Here is a 20,986-nt window from a genome sequence, read left to right as displayed (position 1 = left end):
GTAGAGATCTCTTTCGCTCTGTACATATCAAAGTAAATCAGCTGTCGTCATCGTCGTCGTCTTATCTCTGGAGCTAGCAAAAGTGAATGATGACGCCAACGACGTATGAATCTAGCTACCAGCAGCTGATTAATTTAACCTCAAGTTTACCTGAAACCGGCACGGCGTGGGCCTCGGCCAGCTCCACGACCACGATTCCGCTCTGATCCATTGCGGCCCTATAAACAAAGCGTTCTCTCCTTCTCAATCTCATGTACGCCTTCTCAAGTTTCCAGCGAAGGAACTGGACAACAACTGGAGTTGAAACGACGCTGCACACGGGACGGCACGGAACGTACTGGACACGTGGACGGGACTCGACGCGCGCAGTTCAGTAGAGACGACGCTGCACCACCTGCACGGCGCGGAAACTTTAGGTCACGCGCCACGTACTAACCTGGGCTGCCTGGGAGGCGCGAAAAGGATCTGTTGCCGTACCGTGCCGGCGTATATCGGTGGTGCTGGCATTGGCGAGGATCGGATCAACACAAGTCATCATCATCAGTCCATTCGGCAGATCGAGCAAAGGTGCATACACAAACACAACGTGCAGGATCAATTGCGGGGATGCAGATGCAGGATCATCAGCTAACGATGAATTGCAGACAGAGACGTGCACGTGTAACCACTACCATGTCGTGCGCAGGCGCACAGCCAGCCAGGAGCTAGCTAGCGCTCATGCGACGCCTGTGTGTTCTTCTGTTGTCTGGTGCGCTGCCTGCGTATCGCCGGATGAAATTGAGAGCGCCACGCTTCCTTCATTCCGCGTACTGCCAGTGGTGGGAGTGGTGGCCGGCCGTCTCCTCTCCCGCTCGCTCGCTCGTTCGTTCGCGCGTCACGTCGGATTCGGGCCAGAGATGCCTGCCCCATGCTAACGTTGTTCTCGGTTGCTTTCGGCGCAAACCTCTCGCTCTCACCGCCTTCCCTGTTTCTGTGTGCTCCCTCCCTGTGTGTAGGAGTACAACCGGTGGGCTCTGCACACTGGAATCTCACACTGAAGTGTCAGATTCCGGAGAGAGTAAGTAGCTCGGTGGGGAGCGCACACAGCACGACGTGGATGAAAATCCTAGAATCTGTCAGCACGGGGCCCCACCTAGTAGTGGCCGTTACCCTACCTCGATCGAACCCGGGACCAGGCCAACGCTATCTTTCCGGTGTGCTGCTTGCGCGGGTCCCACCGCCCATTCGCCTCATCGCGCCCACCGCTTTCGGAGCTCTTAAGTCTTAGCTAACCACAGTTAGCTCAACCTAACCCGAACCCAGACCCAGACCCAGACCACTCGCTGGAGTTACCAAACTGCCCCCAACCAAGCCCTTATAAACGTCCTCTGCCCCACGCCACGCCCTCTCCACTCTCCAGTCTGCAGAACCGAAACCACCCACGCGCGCTCGCTCCCCGCGCCCAATTCGGAGATCCACCCCCCCACCGAATCCGCTCGCCTGCGCCTGCGCCTGCTACCTGCGATCCATCTCTCATGGCGACCACCAGCGCCAGGAGGCCGAGCGGCCCGGTGCTCTCGGCCGCGCACTACCGCTCCGCCTCGCCGACGCGCGTCTCGCTCGCCGGGCAGCCCGTCAGCGTCAGCGTGTCCTCGTCGTCGCGGGGCCGGCGGACCTGCATGTGCTCGCCGACCAACCACCCGGGCTCGTTCCGCTGCAGCCTGCACAAGGAGCGCGTCAAATATCTAACACATAAATTTAGAACAAACAATTAGAGCTTATTTAGATATCCATATATCTTCCTTAATTCATGCATATTAAAGTGTCAAGCAATTTAAAGCATAGATTAGGGGAATACATGAGCATCTAAACAAAACATTTAGCATCTATTTGGATCCCATAAACTTAAAACCGGCATGTAGAAAGTGATTTCTATTTCATTATTAGATTATCTTTTTTCCATTTCCAACCAATACAAAAACAGGATCTTAGAGAAAAAAACAGTGCTCGCAGAATATTGTCCACTTCCACTATCAGCAACCAAACAAATGCTATATGAATTCATGTACGTGTACTTTTGTGTGTGTTTACTTTCATACCTGTATATTATATTCACTCCGTCCTAAAGTAGTTGATTACATTCATGTGTGTATATTCATCCCGTCCTAAAACAGTTGATGTGCTATATATGATTCTAATTTTGTGCCAAAATATATAGTTGACATTCTCACTCTTCAAGAGAATACACTCCTCTCTTTCTAATACATCATTTTCCCAATACCTCTCTCTCTACTTTTAAACGTCATTTTTTTTATCTTTTGCCTTCTACGTAGGTCTCTATGATAAGGTCTAGAAAATCAATTATTATAAGACCGGAGGAGTATGATCAAGTCTATGCAGCGTGGCATTTCTTTTTCTCAAATGCAAAATGGAACAGAAGCTCTTCTGTGAAGGACTTTGACTGGGCGACGCAGTCTCACCCTTGCTCTTCAATTTAGTTGGAGATGTTTCTTTATATGTGATGTTGGAAACAGCTAACTGCAATGGCCTTATTAGATGTTTGGTCCCAGATTTGGAATAATAGGAGGTTTGGCACATCTACAGTACACCGATCGATGACGTAATCCTTTTTTTTTTTGGAGTTTGGATGAGGACACTTGACACTATCTGTAGTGCAGGATGTATCTTGTATTCTTGTCTTGTTAAGAATTTATCTACAGTACAATAGAACGTACGTAGCCTGGGTTTACCCTCCAGGCAGGGTAGACGGCGTCGGCGTGTAGTCTCGTTTTTGGTCTAACCTTCCGGCTTCGAACACAAAAAAAAAAGTCCATGTTTTTTCTAATAATAAACCATTGTGTGAATCAGTTCTGAGTAGGCTTGATGCTTACATGTGACTATCCAATAGAGTATTATTTTGTGTAAGTATCAACTCAATCCCAGTGAGTAATCAATCTTAAGTTTAACGAAGTTTCTATATAAAAAAGATATAGATAGACATCATAGTAATAAGTATTGTCTCTATATTATAAGCTTACATCGTGCAAACATTACCGCGGGGACTAAGATTAAAAGCACCTCCAATAGTTATTTAAATTTAGCACCCTAAATTATAGATTTTAGAGGTGACTAAAACATTTCAAGGAGTAGAAAAAAATTTGTGCTACAATAGTTCTCCAGCTGATTTTTAAAGTTGTACACATCAACAAAAAATTAAGTTGGTCTACCTTCTTTTTTTGCACAAAAATAATTATGAACAACCTTTCATGACATCTTGGAACATCGGATTCGGAGCTATCGATGGAAGACCAGACGACCGCGACGATAGACACACGCCGTGCACCAAGGTCCAACGTAGGAGGTGCTCCGATGGCGCCTCGGCACAAGAGATTGTTTGGCGATGGCTGTGTCAAGGTGTGTAGACGGTGGAGATGGATTTGTAGTAAATGGGATGATGGTACGACGCAAAACAATGGTTGGAGTGTGCTTTTCGCAATGGACTTAACATCAACATTGACTTAGAGAGTGCCAACGAGGTTGGTAAATATAGTGATGAAATTATATTTCGTAAGAAGTTTAGAAATTTAGGAACCTGTTTTATATAACTAACTTGTTAGTGGAAAGTTTTTCTAAAAAAACTTCTTAAATTAGGGAGTTAGTTTTCGTAACTATGGAGATGCTCTAAAGAAGAGCAGTAAGTAAGCTCACATGCGCGTAGTTCCACACGCACACACCTAAAGAAAAGAACGTTGCTTTCGGATAGCTCTCATGGGCGTCCTGTGAACATGCACGTCCACACCGCACACAACAATCCTCGCACGCACCCTCCCAAAATAACTAGGGGAAAAAGACGCTTCTAGCGTGTACTAGTGCGAGTATTTTGCTTCTTAAAAAAGATGAATGAAAAGTCATTTTTAAGAAAAATATGGAAATTGCCCGAGAGCCAAGAACACGAACGCCATGTCCATGTGCACTCTTGACTCTTCCATGTATTTCCTTTTTCATCTCTAAAAAACACAAGGAGTACAGACCATAGACATATATACATGGAGCCATCAGGCATGGAGGAACGAACCATGCACGTCCTGTGAACATGAACGTCCACACCGCGCACCGCACACACACGGCACGACACACCCTCCCAAAATAACTAGGCGAGTACTTTGTTTCTTGAAAAAAAAGGTAAATGAAAATCTTTTTTAGAGAAAAAAAACTGAAACTATGCAAGAGCCAAGAACACGAACACCATATGCACTCTTCCATGGATTTCTTTCTTTCCTCTCTAAAAAAACACAAGGAGTACAGAGTTACAGACCATAGGCATACATGGAGCCATCAGAAATGGAGGAACGAACCACGTTGCTTCGTCTTCATCGACACTATGTACACACAGTTCCAGATCTGCAGGCTACGAGTACAGTACGGACAGTTTTTGCTCTTTATTCTGCTAAGAACGTAGTACGATCTAGCGTCGCGTCGTCGAACCGATGCGTGCGCGCGAAATAGTGGCGCACCACCGGCGCTAGATCAGGAGGAGCAGCGACGAGACCGAAGCAGGCCCGCCGGCGTCACTGGTTCATGAGGCGCAGCCTGGAGGGCCGCGGCTGGAAGTCGCCGACCCCGCGACGGCAGCGGCGGCGGCGGCCGCCGAGCTCGCTGGGGCCGCCGCCGATCCTCTGGAGCAGCAGCGCGCGCACGGACCGCCCCTTGGCCGCCCTGCCAGCAGTGCCGCCCCTGCTGGCGCCGTGCGCCGCCTCGCCGCCCGGCGCGGCGGCCCCGTTCCGGTGCCGGCTGCAGCGGAACGACCCCGGGTGGCTCGTCGGCGAGCAGAGGCACGTCGTCGGCTTCTTGTTGCCGGCAGCGGCGGATCTCGGGGCTCTGGCGGCGGGGGAAGAGTTGGAGCAGGGTGCGGAGGCCATGGTTCTTGGAATCTTGGTGGGCGTCGCCGGGGTCCGGGGCGGCCGCTTTTATACGCGACGCGACACGAGAGAAGGCGGAGCGAGTGCGCGCGAGGCTTCGGCCTCTGTCCCGTCGTGGCTGCCTTGCGCTCGCCTGCTGGGTACGTGCGTGTCCTTGTCAGACAGGCTCCAAGCATTTTGTATTTCCTTTCGTGTAGGACCTGCGCGCCTAACCATTTTGCGTGGAACGAATCCCCCGTCCTCTGATCGTCCTACTCTGACAGGATAATTTAAATAAATTTAGTTGCCATGGCGCGATCGTACCCTACCCTTTGTTCACAGAAAAGAAGGAAGCAGGACGCACAGGCCATGTGGGGGAATCACGCAAAAAAAATAATGTACTGCTCCTCAGTTCAATATAAAAATAAATCAGTTTCAAAAGTCGTACCTCAAACTATTTTAATTTTCACTAAATTTGTAGCACAAAATATATCACTGATGAGTACACCGTAATTTTTTATGACATGCTTATCTTACATCGTAAATATTATTACACTTTTTTGTAAAGCTGGTTAAACTTGTTAACAATTAGTTTTAAAATATTGGATCAATAATGTGGACACATGATAAAGTAAACAGTGTTGGATTGAGCCACTCGGTATGTGCCATCAAGCGCTTAGACATGAGATCATCGTTATTTTCGCTATGTGCAGTGATGTATTTTAGGGTTATCAAAAGTTGCTCTATAACTGGGTAAGTTATCAGGTACACCATAAAACATAGGATATGATGTGAGAGGTTTAAGATAAAATTTGTCCCTTGTACAAAACGGGAGTGATATCTTTGCCTCCCTTGATGTGATCGAAATAAGAAAGTGCATGACCATGCCAATGCGATCAGAGAGGTAATAATGATGTGACCGAAGAGTTGTTAGAAGTTGTAATCCACTACAAGATCGAGTGAAATATTGAACTATTAGAAGAGTGGCTCAAATCTCGCCTTGAGTTCCGTATGTATCATGTAGCAAAAGAATCTAGACATGTCTATATCAAGGTTCGACTGATATGCGCATAGTGTGTATACGATATTCAATATTTGTTGCAAGACGCTGCTATCGACTAATTGTCTAAAATGGTTTTCGATCATGGTCATCCATACATAAACCTAACTGGTCACACACTTAATATATTGAAATAGTTACATGGATGATTAACTCCAATGCAAGTGTGAGACCATTGATTATATTTTCAAAAGACAATCATTTTCTATGAGAATATTAATTGATCTTTAGGCTAAAAGACCCTTAGCGGGAGGTCTATACATGCTAGAATCAAGAGACACTCATTCTAGCTACCATTGTCTCTCTACCTATCCTCTTGTTGCACGAGTGGTGCTAGCATACCATCGTTATGGCGTTTCATTCCTACACATATATGGATATCGTGGAGACGTTGCTGTTTTTGTTGCATTGTTGATTAAGAAGAAAAGTGAGGAGTATGAGTAAATGTATTATTATTGTTGATACACGAGAATGTACGACTACTTTCTCTACATCGCCACGCTACGCGTTTAATGGTAACGATTCATAATCCTTTACTCACATATTATTTTAGTTGGACATGGTAAATATGTTAGTGCGTATTATATCTATCCTCGTACATGTATTATATATCTTGCCTAGTAGAAGTGTGAGAACATCCACTAGTTGCAAGTCAAAATTCTCTTGTATATATCTAGCATGATAAGGATGGCTGGACCATCAACCAACCGCTGATATCATCGATCTGCTTGTTTGGTTTGACCTTGCCTAAATCATCAAGTTTTTAATTTATTTCTCAAACAATTACATCACCGGGATTTATATATAATAACAAGTATTCCTTAAGTATAGAGATAGTACCTGAAGAAGACAGATACATACTTGTTCTACACTACGCAGTAACTGCTGGGTCGATCAAATTCACCTTTATTTACGTCATAGTGTATGTATAGGGGTTATTTGGTTTGTAGGGTCTAATTTTTAGCCTCTTCATTTTATTTTATTTTAGTCCCTAAATTGTTAAATACATAAACTAAAATTGAGTTCAGTTTCCGTATTTGGTAATTTTTAACATAAAATGAAATAAAACGGAGGGACTAAAAATTAGTCCCTAGAAAAGCAAACACTCATATAATCTGCTAGTGATCATACAACCATACCAACCCAGTGTTTTTTTAAAAAAAGTTAGGAGGATCACTGTCAACTGCCTTATCGTTTAAGAAATGAAGCAAGCGAGTTTTACAATAGAGAAGAGTAGTCTTGGCAGTGGAGAAGAACACTAGTGTTGCATGCCATTTGTTAGGTCACCATCTTTCACCCTCAACCCGAGTAGCAAGCCAAAGCTTTTTCCTCTCCTAACTTGTCCGCTGCTGGAGAGGGGAATACTTGTAGTATCTTTCATCCGGACAACAGCTTTATTATTGCATAATATACATGCCATTTCCAAAGGATTACCCAAAGCAATGTTTTTTATGTGCTATTTTTTTTCTCTTGTAACAAAATATCCCCCCCCCCAAAAAAAAAAGATGGAGCCATGAAGGCGTCGCCATGTTAATGGACAGCTAATCGCTCCAGAGAGTTCGCTGCTTAGCCCAGCCGGCCCAAGACACGGTTCCAGGTGAAGTAAAATTTACCTGACGGTAACATGTGGAGCCTGGCTGGACCAGAAGAAGAGTCCAAACAAACACCCGTGGACGGCGACGCTAACAACTTCATTGACAGTTTCTCGCTCCAGGAAACAGCTGTGCGGAAATTACTTACCGGGGATATTGTTCGCTGTGCCGAAAGCTCAGTTGGTTGGTTTTTCCAGATGAAGACAGCTTCTGCAAAATTTCTTTGAACGGAGTGATCTGCTAACAGGAAGGAGAAGCTAGTTAAGGCTCACGAATCAGTTGGTAGTTCAGAGCTCCTTGCAAGATCCTTCGTTTTTTTTCCTTTTACATGATGGTGGTCTTTGGTTGTCACTGACAGGTGGGGGCCGCTTGCGTGACCCCTTGGTTATCTGTGGGCTGGTCGATATCAACTGTTCGTCTGTGAAAGATGGAAACAGTTTCACAAATCATGGCACAGATCGGCAGCCTTTTTTTTTGTAAGATGATAACAATGCTAAACTAATCATCAGTAGCTTTCTCGCCGGTTAGAAGCATCGCAGTAGGTACGATCTTTTTTTTTTTTTGCTTGTCTTATATCAAGAGAGGATATTTACAAGGGAAGGAAGAATCAGTCAGATTTGCTCAGAGTTAAAGCCTTTAGATACATCGGCAAAAGATGTGACCCGTGTGGCCTCCAAGGGCCACTCTCTGCTAGCTTTTCTAGTGTGATAGATACGGAGTATATTAGATAATAGAAGAGCAGCACGGATCACTGGACTCTAGGCAAAGGAGAGGGTTCGATCTGTTCGCTGCGAAATGACTCACACCGCACCAACTGTATACGCATTAGTAAACAAGCAGTGAACGAGGACTAATCCGAAGAAAGGAGAGAAGAGCACCCTGCAGACCTCTTCAGTGGATTAACTGCTACCAGATATAGACAGAAGAAAACTCTGCAGCTACGCGGGAGCTAGTTAGTAGTGATCAGGCAAAGACCTACCGGGCTTCTCCTCTTCCTCCTCGACTGATCTGTTTGATCTTCGTTCATGAGAAGTGGTAATTAATGTTAGCTCGAAACAGATTATTGAACTTTGGTTAAGCCAAAAGAGATTCAGATACATCATCTGAGCAGTCTGTTCAGGTGAAGTCGAGCGAGTAGGACCAGGATCAGAACTGCATTGCGCCTAACTCTGAACTGGAGATTTTATTTATTAAAGTCGACGCCTTTCAGTGGAGCCCATGCATGAAGGCGAGAGAGTAGAAAACCCAGCATTTTATGTAGCCTGTTCATATGTTTAGTCGGCCAGAGAAGTCAGGGCCCACACTGGAAAAGAATCGGAGAGAGAGACCGAGCGTCTGGATCATGTGTTCAATGCGGAGAAGAGTCCTGCCGGCGACAGCAAGCCGCCGGGCCGGGTGCTGTGACATGGCGGTGAGGAGGCGATCGACACAGCGGTTCTCTGGACTCTGGAGCCCAAGCAGCGCACGGCTCCTGTGCAGCGCTAGCTCCTCCGTTATCGACGCACCGTTCTTCCGCGGCGCCCTCGTCCGTCGGTGGGTATATCAAGACGTAGATACGATACGATACGATCTCCGGCGATGGGGTATCCATTGATCGCCGTATGAACGAACGGAGGATGAATGCAGGTCAGGTGGTCTGGCGAGGCGTGCCCATGACGCCCGGCCCCTCGTGCATGCATCGGTATCTGACGGACGCCGGGCGACGGCGATGCCGCCGGCTCGGCCCCACGACGGGTGCGCGCATTCAGTGCGGCTAGGCTCGTTCGTTGCCGAATGCTGCCGACCCCGGCCCGTGGTGGAGACAGGAGAGAAGAAAGTGCACACTGAGCCGTCGGGACAGCCTGTGCAACCCACACTGCTGATTGCGCGGGCGGATGAAGGAGATGCAGGAAGAGCGAGCTTTTTCAGGGCGCGCCCTGGTCATCCAGCCGCCAATTGCGTTGCGTGCATGGCAACTCGTCAGGCTTGGAGACCGGACTGGAGATGACAGACAGACACGTCAGGCGCATAAAGCCAGAGTTCAGAGCGAGGTCTTTCCTGACGACCGAGGGGATCTGACTCGGATCAGCTCCAGCACTGCCCTGTGCGTGCGGCTGTGTGCCTACTGCCTAGTCTAGTCTAGTCACCACCACGCGGACGTGTGCTGATGTGCAGTGCAGGCACCCTGGGCGCAGGGCAATTGGGTCATGTCAACCCGCCAGTCAGAACTGGCTGCCTGCACAAGTGCGGGTGATGATGACTGTTATGATAAACTTGCGAATATATCCTAGTTTTGAATTGGTTAGAGTGGTTTTTTTTTAAAGACGCGGCGTTGGAGAAGGTTAGTCTATGAGGACGTTCGTAATGGCTATCTCAAATATCTAGCTGATATGGAGAGAAGAAAAAAATAAAAAATAGTAATTTATCTAGTACTTAGTCCCACACGTGATACACCTAGCTTCTTGGAATACGTGAAATATCCTATCTAATTGTTCGTCGCTATCTATTCTCGTTTTCGCTATATTTTCTATCCACGTAGAAAAGAGAGTGAATCTAGCTAGCCATTGGGACGCCCTAACGTTGCAGGAGTAAATTTGAATTGGTTGGATGTGGTTATCACATCTTCCATCTAGCTTCAGCCTTCTAATGTTCCGACCAGATTCTACACTCTAGTTTTCTTTTAATGGCAAGAAGAAAGGAAGCTAGGTTCAGAGAAACAGTCAGCGCAAATGGTACTCGCTCGCTCCCTTTCCAGCGATCTGGTCTGCTGCGCGCTGTGCACTAGTAGTACGTGCAATGCTGCCTGCGTGGTTTACGGGTTGACTCGGGCACAGCACAGCACAGCACAGCACCAATGACGCTGGAGGACGGGGATAGAATGGGACCAGACCAGATCGATCGACCGCACATGTCAGCAGACCCCTGCACCCTGTCACTGGCATTTGGCCCCATCTGCGTCCAGCGGCCCAGTCAGCAATGGCACGGCCACTGTGACATGTTCGTGCTACCTTGGTCCAAGGGAAAGGAGAGGAAGGCCTGAGTCTCTCTGACCTGCCGATAGAGATGACGATGATGATGCACAGCACAGCACAGGCGACGAGAAACGAACTGAAGAACACCTAATAATAACCAATCCCAACACAATCAATTCATTGTCCAGCTACCGTCAGTACGAGAATGCACAACAACTTAAAATCAGCAAACATACAGCAACACCAAGCAAACGAACAACAATCCAGGGTACATCATCCACCTACACCACCACGTAAAACCCAACTAGCGCGCGGAGTACAGTATGCACAGCGGCACGGGAGTAGGCCGGAGCACTGGAACGGGCGGGCCATATCAATTCAAGCGCCCGGGACCGTCGCCGCCGGCTTGTCCTCCACCGGGTACGGCTGGTGCTGCTTGCTGTACACGCGGTGCCGCCGCTCCCTGGCGTAGATCACCCAGAAGATGAGCGACAGCATCACCGCCAACGAGACCATCACCAGGCCCACGTACACCCACTTGCTGTAGCGCTCCAGCCCCGGGCAGTAGCCCTGGTTGATGGTCGTGAAGGTGTCGCGCACGAAGGTGCAGTCCTGCAGCTGGATGAGGAAAGGCCCGTACTGGTACAGCCCCTGGCTCACCGTCACGCCCGCGGTCATCTGCCCGTAGATGCTGGGGGTCACACGCCCCACCGTCGCGCAGATCTCGGCTCCTCCTGAGACGGTGGTGCTCTGGCACTCGTACTTCTTCCACACCTGAAGCACAATGCCGCATTGTATGGATCAGTGCTGTGCTTCGGCGATCACCATCCCACAATGCAGTGAATAAAAGCTTGTAATCACAGCGCAAAGTGGAGTACCTGGGTTGCGTTGTCCAAGGTAACCTCTCCTCTGCTGCAGTTGCGGTCCCTCAGATCAGGCGTGAAGGGGTTGCAGAGCAGAGGCATCAGTGGCCCCGACTGGTTGTAGTACAAAGGCGTCAGCTGCGGGGGGAAGTTCCTGTTCGACACGTTGGTGATCACCTGGTTCACCACGTTCACCAGCTCGAACGTCACCTGCCTGCTTCTGTACAGGGATTCGTTCGCCGTGGCAGGCTCCACGCAGGGGATAACCTCGTCCAGGGCTGTGTGTTCTGTCGGATGAGCAACCCACTCTTCCATTGCAACGCAAGTATCTGAAACGACACTGTGTTTTGAAGAGGAGATGAGATGCTGATATCAAAAGGGAGACACATGCTTACTTGACCATAAAGGTTGCCTTTAAGAGGGTAGATGTTTCACCCCAAGTCGAAATCCCGCGAAAATTATATGTAGTGGTTCCAACAGCTCAAGTTTTGTTTTTTTTCCAGCTTTACTACTGATAGTTACATGTTAATATAAAATTGTGTACAAGTTCCGCTTGCAAAAGGTGGCATTAACCAGGAATAGGAGGAAAACCTGTTTGCCAGATAACAGCGAAAGTTGGGTCAGAGGCAACACAACAAACAGGGCCTAGTCGCCTAGAGGATGCAAGGATGTAGCTCTTAGCCCCTGAACCGAGTTCAAGATGTCATTGGATAGGCAATTCCAATGCAAACTGGTAGCAGGATGCAGCCTACAAACATGGACTGATGGTCGCTTCATGCAAGTGCTTGATCATCGCCATGCTAGCATGCTCCAAACAAGATAAGACTTCAAATTGAAAAAGACCTGAACCTAAAACCAAAAACTGGCTTTTTATAGTCTAGGCTATATAATATAAGGTAGCTATCTACAGGTTGATTGTATAAAACAGGGGTAACTTAATAGGACTTGGGATGCAAGTGTGATACTTGGTGCAGTATTATGATGTGTTTATTATATTAGAATACTTACTTGTGCAGAAGAAGAAATACACCACACAGGATAAACGTTCCAGTAACCAATATCCATCCAATAATAACCAAGCTGTAAAAAAATAGGAACAAAAATGATATCTCTGGTTTATTAAAATAAGATCACAAGCAAAGACAAAACTTACACAGAGACAAGGAATTCCAGACCAAAGATGGATAACACTGACAAAGTCAAGAGTTACTATGTTAGCATGTGTTTAGAAACATACAAAAGAATGGCCATTTTCTGGACAGTATGGAAAAAAAGAAAGAGTACTTACAGAAGCCAACAAATGCCAGAAGAAGCATCACAGCTGCAATGACAACTAAAGCAAGCCGCCTGAAATAAAATCGGTCAGCCATATGCACAAAACCCATTGTCCTAATAGCTGCATCATTTAGATGATATCTCAATGACATGGGGTGAAAAACACTTACACTCTGTTTAGCACCTTTTTGATCTTCGCGGCATTATCTGTTGTTTTAATAGCAAGATCAGTAGCTGATGAGTTCAGCTTTCCTTGAATTTCATTTATCTCATTTTGCACATTAGGAGGCAGCAAAAAGGACTGTGCTATGTCGACCTTCTTTGCAGCAGACAAACTATCAGATAGGTTCCTAAGGTTGTCAACAGTATAGTTTGCCTGGCTAACAACAAACTTCAGAGTAGTTGTTGTGCTCTTGTGGAATTTTCCCTGGCCATCGTATAACATAGCACATCCAGCACTAGCATTGAGCGAAACTTGATCAGCATATGCAGCTCAAAATATATGCAAGGACATTATAGAAGAAGAATGGAACTTACATTGCAGCACATGTGAACAGTATTAGAAGTATCAATGATAGAGCATATGCTGTTCGTGAATACTTGTAGGTGTGATGCGGGCAACAGCAATGACGGCAGCAAATCCCAAGCATAACCAGGAAAAAGATCACAAACCACACGAGAGCAATGGCGAACAGCGGAATGGCTGTATATCCGACGGACTACCAACAAAGAAATCAGTATCATATAATGCCAACAGATGTAAGCAGACAACAGAGTTGCAGTTTTCGAAATGGATGGCTTACAGCGAAATAGTGCACTTCACTGATATTCCAGCCGCCCGGGTATTTCCTGAAGCCATTCAAAGGGTCCCTTCGATATGTCCTATCTGCCGCCAGCACAAAGGAGCTATTCGTAGTGACGTTGATGTCAGCAGGAGCTTCAGCAATCGACCTTCTTGCCACCAAGCCAAATCCATCTGCTTTTGACAGTTATAATACCCTGTCATACAATGACGATTGCCAGCAGGGCCGTTCCTGTGGGGGTGCCCAAGGTGCGGCCGCACTGGGCCCCCAAAATCAGAGGGCCCCTAAGCACCAGACGCTAGCACTTTTTTCTATTAAACCTATCTATTCTAGACACAAATACGCAATGAGCGATGCGCTATCAATCAGTCTCATTTAGATTGTTAAACTAATGTCTCAATGGCTTATCGAATACTCCGTTCGTTTCAAAATAGTATTTATTTTTGCTATATATTTTTATGTTTATATTCAACTAGATGATGATAAATCCACTAAAGAAGCAAACGAATTTTATTTTGATATAGACAGAGTATTATTTACTATACACATGATAGTTGCATCGTCAAACAGAAGCTTTTTAAAATTGAAATGTTTTTGTGGACTATTTATGGTCAAACATAACTTAAGAGAGGTTAAATGACTTGACGATTCTATATATCGAAAAAAGTTGTTGTATGAAATTGATCTCAACGATATAAGGGATGACTTCGTATCACAAAATGTTAGAAGATATTTTTAATGATATCAGATGAGAAGTAAGTGTTTTTGGCTATATTTTACATTTGTTATCTTATAAACATTAAAAGGTGCATAATAATTTTTATACGTTAAATATTCGATATTGTATGTATAATTATATATATTTGTGTGTGGATGGGCCCACCATATCGAATTTCGCACTGGGCCCCTAAAAAGTCAGGAACGGCCCTGATTGCCAGCGACAAAAACATAGATCTCCCAACTGGGATGAATAGGCGTTTTCCACTGGTGGTTTAAATGTTTAATACAACAATGTTCTGGTTTTCTTTAGTGCTCCATTGGTTTATTTATAACATTCTCTGCAGGATCAGCGGCGCAGTAGTCGTGAGAGGATAGAACTTGAATAGAGCCATAATATAGTGTTCTCTTTAAATTAAAGCTCTTACAAGTAAAACGATAGGTTTCTGAGGGTACGCAAGAACTCGGTTACAATAGATTAAATCAAGAAATGGATACGAAAATCACTACAAACCATTACAACACTACGTACCGAGAACAGCAAAGCAGCACAAAAGGAAGGAACTGCAGACTCAGTAAAAAGGTAAATGGAGGCACCACAGGGCAGTACTAGGGCAGTGACACGAGACTGTTTGGTTTGTTTTCCTTTTTCTTTAAAAAAACACGGAATTTGGGAACGCTACAGGTTGAAAGCTGAAACTAAGAGCAACTCCAATAATTCTCTAAACAACTCTCTAAATCTTAAATTTAAGAAGTGAGCAGAAAATTGCTTCTCCAATGGTTCTCTAAGTAGACTTGCTAAATTTAGTTAGTTGTTATCCAACTCTATTAACTCTCCACATTTAGCAACTCGATAGTGACTCCCTAAATGATGTTGACGTCAATTTCTTCACAGTGGCGTGATTATTTTTTCCCTTTCCCACACAGTGAGGTAGCCAGGTATAGCACACTTTTTCCCACTTTCTAGCACAGTGAGGTAGCTAGATCAAATGCGTGTGACACAAGTTTCTCCTTTACCGTCAGACCCTACTGTCCCATAGATTGCGCCATCGGACCACCACTCCTCATAGGTCATGTCGACCGACCTTTTCTCTTCCGCCCTCGACATCCTCTGTTCTCAACCTTGCCGTTAGCCAGATTTGATGGAGGTAGGACTACCAAAGCTAGATTCAAAATCGAACTACTCCCTAAATATGAGTAACTATTGCACACTAAGTTATTTTTTACTTCCCATAGCTATTTAGTAACTTGCTAAATATGATTTTAGCAAGCTTTTTTATAGAGAACTATTGAAGTTGCTCTAAAGTATTCAAAGCAGTACAAAAGCGATTCGCTACAGAGAAGAAAAACAGAACTGATGCAGGGACATGAGAATGGGAAAAAAAGCGGAGGGAATTAGAAACCAAAGACGCCAGCTGTATTCCTTTCCGAGGGAAAAAAAGAGAGAGAGAGAGAATCGCAATATAAGGAGGGAGTAGTGGAAGAAGAACACGAATTTCCCTTTCCTTCGAAAAAGGAAGGGGCGCAGATTTGATAAAGAGCACTGCAGGTAACCCAGAACCAAGATTTGACAGGGTCGATCGAATGTCGAACATTGGATTGTTTCGAAGAATAAACCCTGCAAGGAGCAGAAGAAAAGGACACCAAACCAAACAGATGAACGAAAACCTGAGGACCACAGAACGCTACCAGAAAATTCTGGGGGACCGTTCCCCAGCAAGAAGAAGAAGAAGAAGAAATGGACTTGGGTCCGTACTGAACAAAAGGCTCTGTTGTGTGTAGACGAACTGGGGTCTGGGGAAAGGAAACGACTAAACGAGAGAGGCACACGCAGACGAACATAAATCACCGCACTGGATGGGTCAAGAAGAGGCGAGATTTTTTCCTGCTTCTCATCGACGTATATATACTATGCACCAGAGAAAAAAGAGAGAGTAATATGTGAAGAGGAAACGCGAGAAGTGGGGCTGCACGAACCAGAGTGGAGCGCGGGCGTCTGGAAGTGGCGAGGAGCGTTGAAGGCCCCCGGCCCGGGATGCGCGGCGCAGAATGGCAGCGCGACGAGCAGCAGCAGCGCCAGGCGGACGGGGGGAGCCGGCAATGCCATGGCTGGGGGTCGGCTCACCGGCGCGGCGGCCCTGCCACCCTCCGTCCTTCTCTCTCTCTCTCTCTCTCTCTCTCTCTCTCTCTCTCTCTTCCCGCGCGCGGAGGCGGAGTGTGCCCAACAAGATCGCACCACCTTTTGTCCCTGTCCCCGTCGGGCCCGTCCCCGGTCTGAGAAGAAGATGAGAAGGAAAAGCCTTGAGGGCTGAGGCGGCGGGCGGAAGAAGGCGGGGGGTAGGAGCACGAAAGAGATGGGCAGGGCAGATGCGCGTCGCTCCGCAAAGATGGAAGACGGGGGTTGCTTTTCTGCTTTGTTTCCTCCTCCCTCCGCGCTCCTGTCCTGTCCACTCGGCTCTCCGTCACCGTGTGTTCGTCGCCCTCCTCTCTGGGTCTGGGTCTGGGCAACTAACGGGATTTTCGCCTCCCGCGACCGCGAGTAGGATTTGGCGTTGGTGGCAGGAGCACAGCGCAGGGGCGCCGCAGATCTGCCGGGTGTCCAAGCATTCCGTGTTGCGGTGGCTAAAGTGTGTGTCTGGGCGCCAGTGTTCTCCCCAAACTGCCCAAAGGAGCGCGCGCTTAACTTGCCAAATTACCGGCTTCCCCTTGGAGTAACTGCTAGTGGAGTGAGTATTATCACCAACTGCTGCCGACATTTTGTTCGCAAATCGGGGAGGGGGCCCTCCCTCCCAAATCGTGTGGTCTGGAGCTTTGTTTAGGGCATGTACAGTGGAGAGACACCAAAACGGTTCTCCAAGCACAGGAGACAACTAAGAGACTCTATTGTACAATGGAGTGTCTCTAAACGTAGTCTATTAATAAATACAGAATTAAATGTATTTGTATAGCATCAGATCGATAGAACAGACGACAAATTCGTACAGTGGGAAGTGAGGCGTCTGTTGTTACTTGGTTTACGAGCCAGAGACGTCTCTTCACGGAGAGACGGCTCTAAGATTTTTTTGCAAATAACCCCCTAAAACACCTTAAGAGCCCCCACATTAAACACCACTGTACATGCCCTTATTGCCAAAGGCACTGCGATTATTTTGATGTGATGTGATGCCTCCCCTATCTTTGAGTTTTACTCCTTGAAGACGCACTAGTATGTCTTTTGGTTTGAGGTTAAATTAGGATGAGGTGGATGTGACATTGTTCATTCGATTTTTTTTAGATCATATCACCACTAAAAATTACTTCGATATTTATCTCACTGCAACGTGATTTGTATCCAAACGCTATATACAATATGGCCGTCATTTTCATTTCTTAACCACACACTCTAATATGATGTCGTGGAGCTTCCCTGCGTTGCATTCAGTCGACGTCGCTGGCCTCGTCGCGGTGGCGGGCAACGGACTAGCTGCATGAAAATGTTTACTCGTGCACCGACGAACTTGAGTATCATGATTAGTACGTGGCGGTTGTCTTCTGCTCTTCTCCTCGCTGACCATTTCTTCGTGCATAAGGAAAGAACCCCCTTCCCCTCTTTTTGTTTTTTTTTTATTTTTCTTGAAAGTAGAGATGACAATAGGTCTCGATCATCGATTCTCCTAGGAAATTCCTCCATTAGAGGACCGAGAAGAAAAAGTCCACGGGAAATTCCTCCATTAGAGGACGGAAATGGAAAAGTTTCTTTTCCACATAGATGTAAACAGAGAAAATTCTTCCCCTAACAGATAAATGAGCATGGGGACAGAGAAGCACATTCCTCGTCCCCGTTTCCCGCGGGGACTCGTTAAACCTATACATGGTGATGTTTTCGTGTAATAGTCAATGATAAAAATAAATAATTATCTTATTAAAAGATGTATTACTATACAAATGTGTTCTTTTGATGTATATATAATGATTTATTACATCTAACACTATGTATATGTGAAAATGTTTTGCGTTAATAACAAAGTGTGTATGTCCTAATTATAATTTAAACATAGACGGTATCCCATCGATGATTTATCTCCATGGAAAATATATCTCCGCAAGTGTTCCTAGATCCTCGTAGGGAAAATTTTATGTCGCGGGAACGGGTATATGTACCTATTCCCTACTCGAAAGGAAGCGAACACGCTGTGACGAGAAGTCAGGGTCGCAGGGCAGCAAGGACTGGACTCCGAGAGTTGGACACGGAGCGGCTCGGGGCCGGCCGGCCGTGCGTTCCGGACTGCCGGTACCGGCTGCCGCGGGCTCGGGAAGAAATCGCAACTGGTCAGCAAGCACCGAACAGAAGCAGGCAAGTACGCGCAGACTTTAATAAGGCGTGATTGGTAAACTGGTTCCTGGTCAGATATCGGAGACTTGCCTCACGGATCTGTCTACAGCGAAGCCAACCAACCAACCAAAGTTTTTTTTTCTCTCTTTCCCATCAGTTATTAGCTAATATCTTTGCAGACTGGCCAGGGGCAGATTACTGGTGACAGAGGACAATAATAGTGCTCGTAACTTGGATGCACGCGGCACGCCCACGTGCCATCTCCTGCGACAAAACATGCACGTCACCATGAAATTTATTTCTTCTGCCTCTATTTTTTATTTCTTAAATCTATTTTTTATTTCTTAAATCGAGAAACTTTATTTTCCCAATAGTTTTTTTATTATTTTTATAAGAAACATTAGTTTATTTTTTCCTTGAAAAATAAAAATCTCTTGAAAAAGTTCTCAAACTAGCCCTTAGATATAGTTTCCTATAAGCTATTAGAGGGACCTTTTTTGTCCCCACAGTATTTTTAGAGTTTAGACACTAAAAAAACTCAATAAATTTGAAAATATTTTATTTTTTTACATGCTCCAAAACCTCACAAAACAATTCTCCCACTCGATTTTTAGAAAACTAAAAAAAACACTTCCGACGACTACATGTCAGGTGTTTACGTGTCTAATGCTTACTACTCACTGCATGACACGTTTTCCTTGACCAACAACTAATTTTCAAGACTATGGGTTTCTGTATGTAGCATCTGTTGTACGCATCAGTGCTACACTCGTTATGTCTATATTTAGTAAGGTCAAGGAGTGGACAATCGCGTACTTCTTTGAGTATCATGTCCGGTGGCGTACTGTACACGCTCGGTGAGTACTGCTGGTCATCTTAGACACATCTTACATGCTCTTTAAGTACCCTATACGATGGTCTACTAGACACTTCAGGTGAATACAAGTGACTTTAAGCCAATTATGCAAGCTCTCTAAGTTATATATCTATTACACATTACCCGATGCATATCAGACACATCGGTCTTGCCTCACGCACTGCAAGACATACTTCTAGCTAGTTTCAATCATTTTTCGAGCTGGTTTTTTGTTTTAATTTTTTGTGGGTTCTTTTGGCTTTACCCAACATTAGTTTTGCGCAAGTGTGAACCATCATATCTGATTAGACATACCTAGCTCAAACTACCTATTTTATGTCCTTCTTTGTAATATGATTTAAGGAAAATAAAGATCATATCACTAATACAAGTGTCCAACAACTCAACTGACATTTAGAAATAGTTGACCCTTGATTGTCTCAACCATCATCTACAATCGATCATTGATCTCCATCAATAAGGGCATGAATACCATATAAACTAAACCATCTTCCGTGATTATGACCTAACTTACCTTGTTTCTGCAAAAAAAAGTTAGTCACAATAATCTTATGTTATCATTAATCATTAAAACCAAGGTGAGCCCATGATGCTTTCGAATATCTCCTTTTGATGATTGATAACAATCAATGCTCGAGTATGTGAGAAAAAGGTTTTGAGGCTCTAAAAGGAAACTAGTTCATATGAACTTCTTATTGCTAAAACATGATATGTTTAGCGTAAGTCTGTATAATCAAAGTTCATAGACATGTACCATGTGAGAGTAAGATTAAACCTATGTACATAAAAAGGGGTAAACCATTTGCAATATAATGGAATGAAAAATCATGAACGAGCATATATGACATGTTATAAGATATGTAAATTGAACAAGAGGACCATATTTCTAAATTTTGAGTGAATTAAGGTAAGGGGATCGTCTATCTTATCTATTGTTTGACTCAGTGGCTGACTCCTTCAGTGAAATGTTGGATAAAAGCAATTAACAGATAGTTTATCAATGAGGGTTTATCTTCACTTATTCCTAATGGCGTTTATTACATCTAGTATGCAGATGATATAAACATCATGTTGGATGGTTCAGATATATACGTCCAGTACTAACCTTAAGATCTCACTATACTGTTTTGAATGATTGTCAGGTGTGAAAATTATTTTTTCACAAAAATAAAGTTATTATTTGTGGATATAGTTAGAAACATAATGAATCAAAGGGTAATATGCTCACTTGCATATTAAAATATTTCCATGAAATACTTAGGCATTCGTATCTCTCACAAGGTGTTAGGGATTGGAGTTTTTTTGAAGGGAACGATAACAAATGGTTAAAAGGTTAGACCCCATAGATAACATCAGGAGAAAGCTTATTTTGACTACTAACATATGTCTGAGTAGCTTGCATACGTATGTGATGGGTTTCTACTACCTGCCTAAAGGGGTCCGTAGCAAGATGGATACGGTAAGGCCTAGTTTCTTTTGGAGAAGTGCAGATGATCAAATTAAGTACCAATAAAAAAATGAGTATCTATATCCAAAGATAAAATCCATGGTGGACTAGTTATCATTAACGTAGAAATTATGGACCAGTCTGTTCACTAAAAAGATCTGGAAGATTGATAGAGGTGAAATGACCTGCGGTGTAGAAGGTTGAGGGCTAAA

General features: G+C 45.0%; 3 protein-coding genes across 4 annotated transcripts; 1 reads left to right on the top strand and 2 right to left on the bottom strand.

The window, feature by feature from the left end:
* Positions 1–1,408: 1,408 nt before the first annotated feature.
* On the top strand, positions 1,409–2,615 carry LOC100191161 (uncharacterized). The gene has a single exon (NM_001326704.1). It carries the CDS (start codon positions 1,515–1,517, stop codon positions 1,752–1,754), a length of 240 nt encoding a protein of 79 aa, NP_001313633.1. The 5' UTR covers positions 1,409–1,514; the 3' UTR covers positions 1,755–2,615.
* Positions 2,616–4,214: 1,599 nt separating this feature from the next.
* On the bottom strand, positions 4,215–5,045 carry LOC103627864 (uncharacterized). The gene has a single exon (XM_008648177.3). It carries the CDS (start codon positions 4,896–4,898, stop codon positions 4,548–4,550), a length of 351 nt encoding a protein of 116 aa, XP_008646399.1. The 5' UTR covers positions 4,899–5,045; the 3' UTR covers positions 4,215–4,547.
* A 5,562-nt stretch (positions 5,046–10,607) lies between these two features.
* On the bottom strand, positions 10,608–16,782 carry LOC100280170 (uncharacterized). Of its 2 annotated transcripts, none has more exons than XM_008645288.4 (9): positions 16,116–16,782; positions 13,422–13,597; positions 13,156–13,337; positions 12,789–13,076; positions 12,632–12,690; positions 12,497–12,533; positions 12,352–12,423; positions 11,359–11,683; positions 10,608–11,254 (listed from the first exon to the last, which is right to left on the bottom strand). In XM_008645288.4, exons 1-9 carry the CDS (start codon positions 16,243–16,245, stop codon positions 10,859–10,861), a joined length of 1,665 nt encoding a protein of 554 aa, XP_008643510.1. In that variant the 5' UTR covers positions 16,246–16,782; the 3' UTR covers positions 10,608–10,858.
* Between the last annotated feature and the right edge of the window lie 4,204 nt (positions 16,783–20,986).

Source organism: Zea mays, chromosome 5 (assembly GCF_902167145.1).
Source record: "Zea mays cultivar B73 chromosome 5, Zm-B73-REFERENCE-NAM-5.0, whole genome shotgun sequence".
NCBI lineage: Eukaryota > Viridiplantae > Streptophyta > Magnoliopsida > Poales > Poaceae > Zea > Zea mays.
The sequence above is the reverse complement of the archived record's forward strand: the minus strand, read 5'-3'. Positions and strand labels throughout refer to the sequence as shown.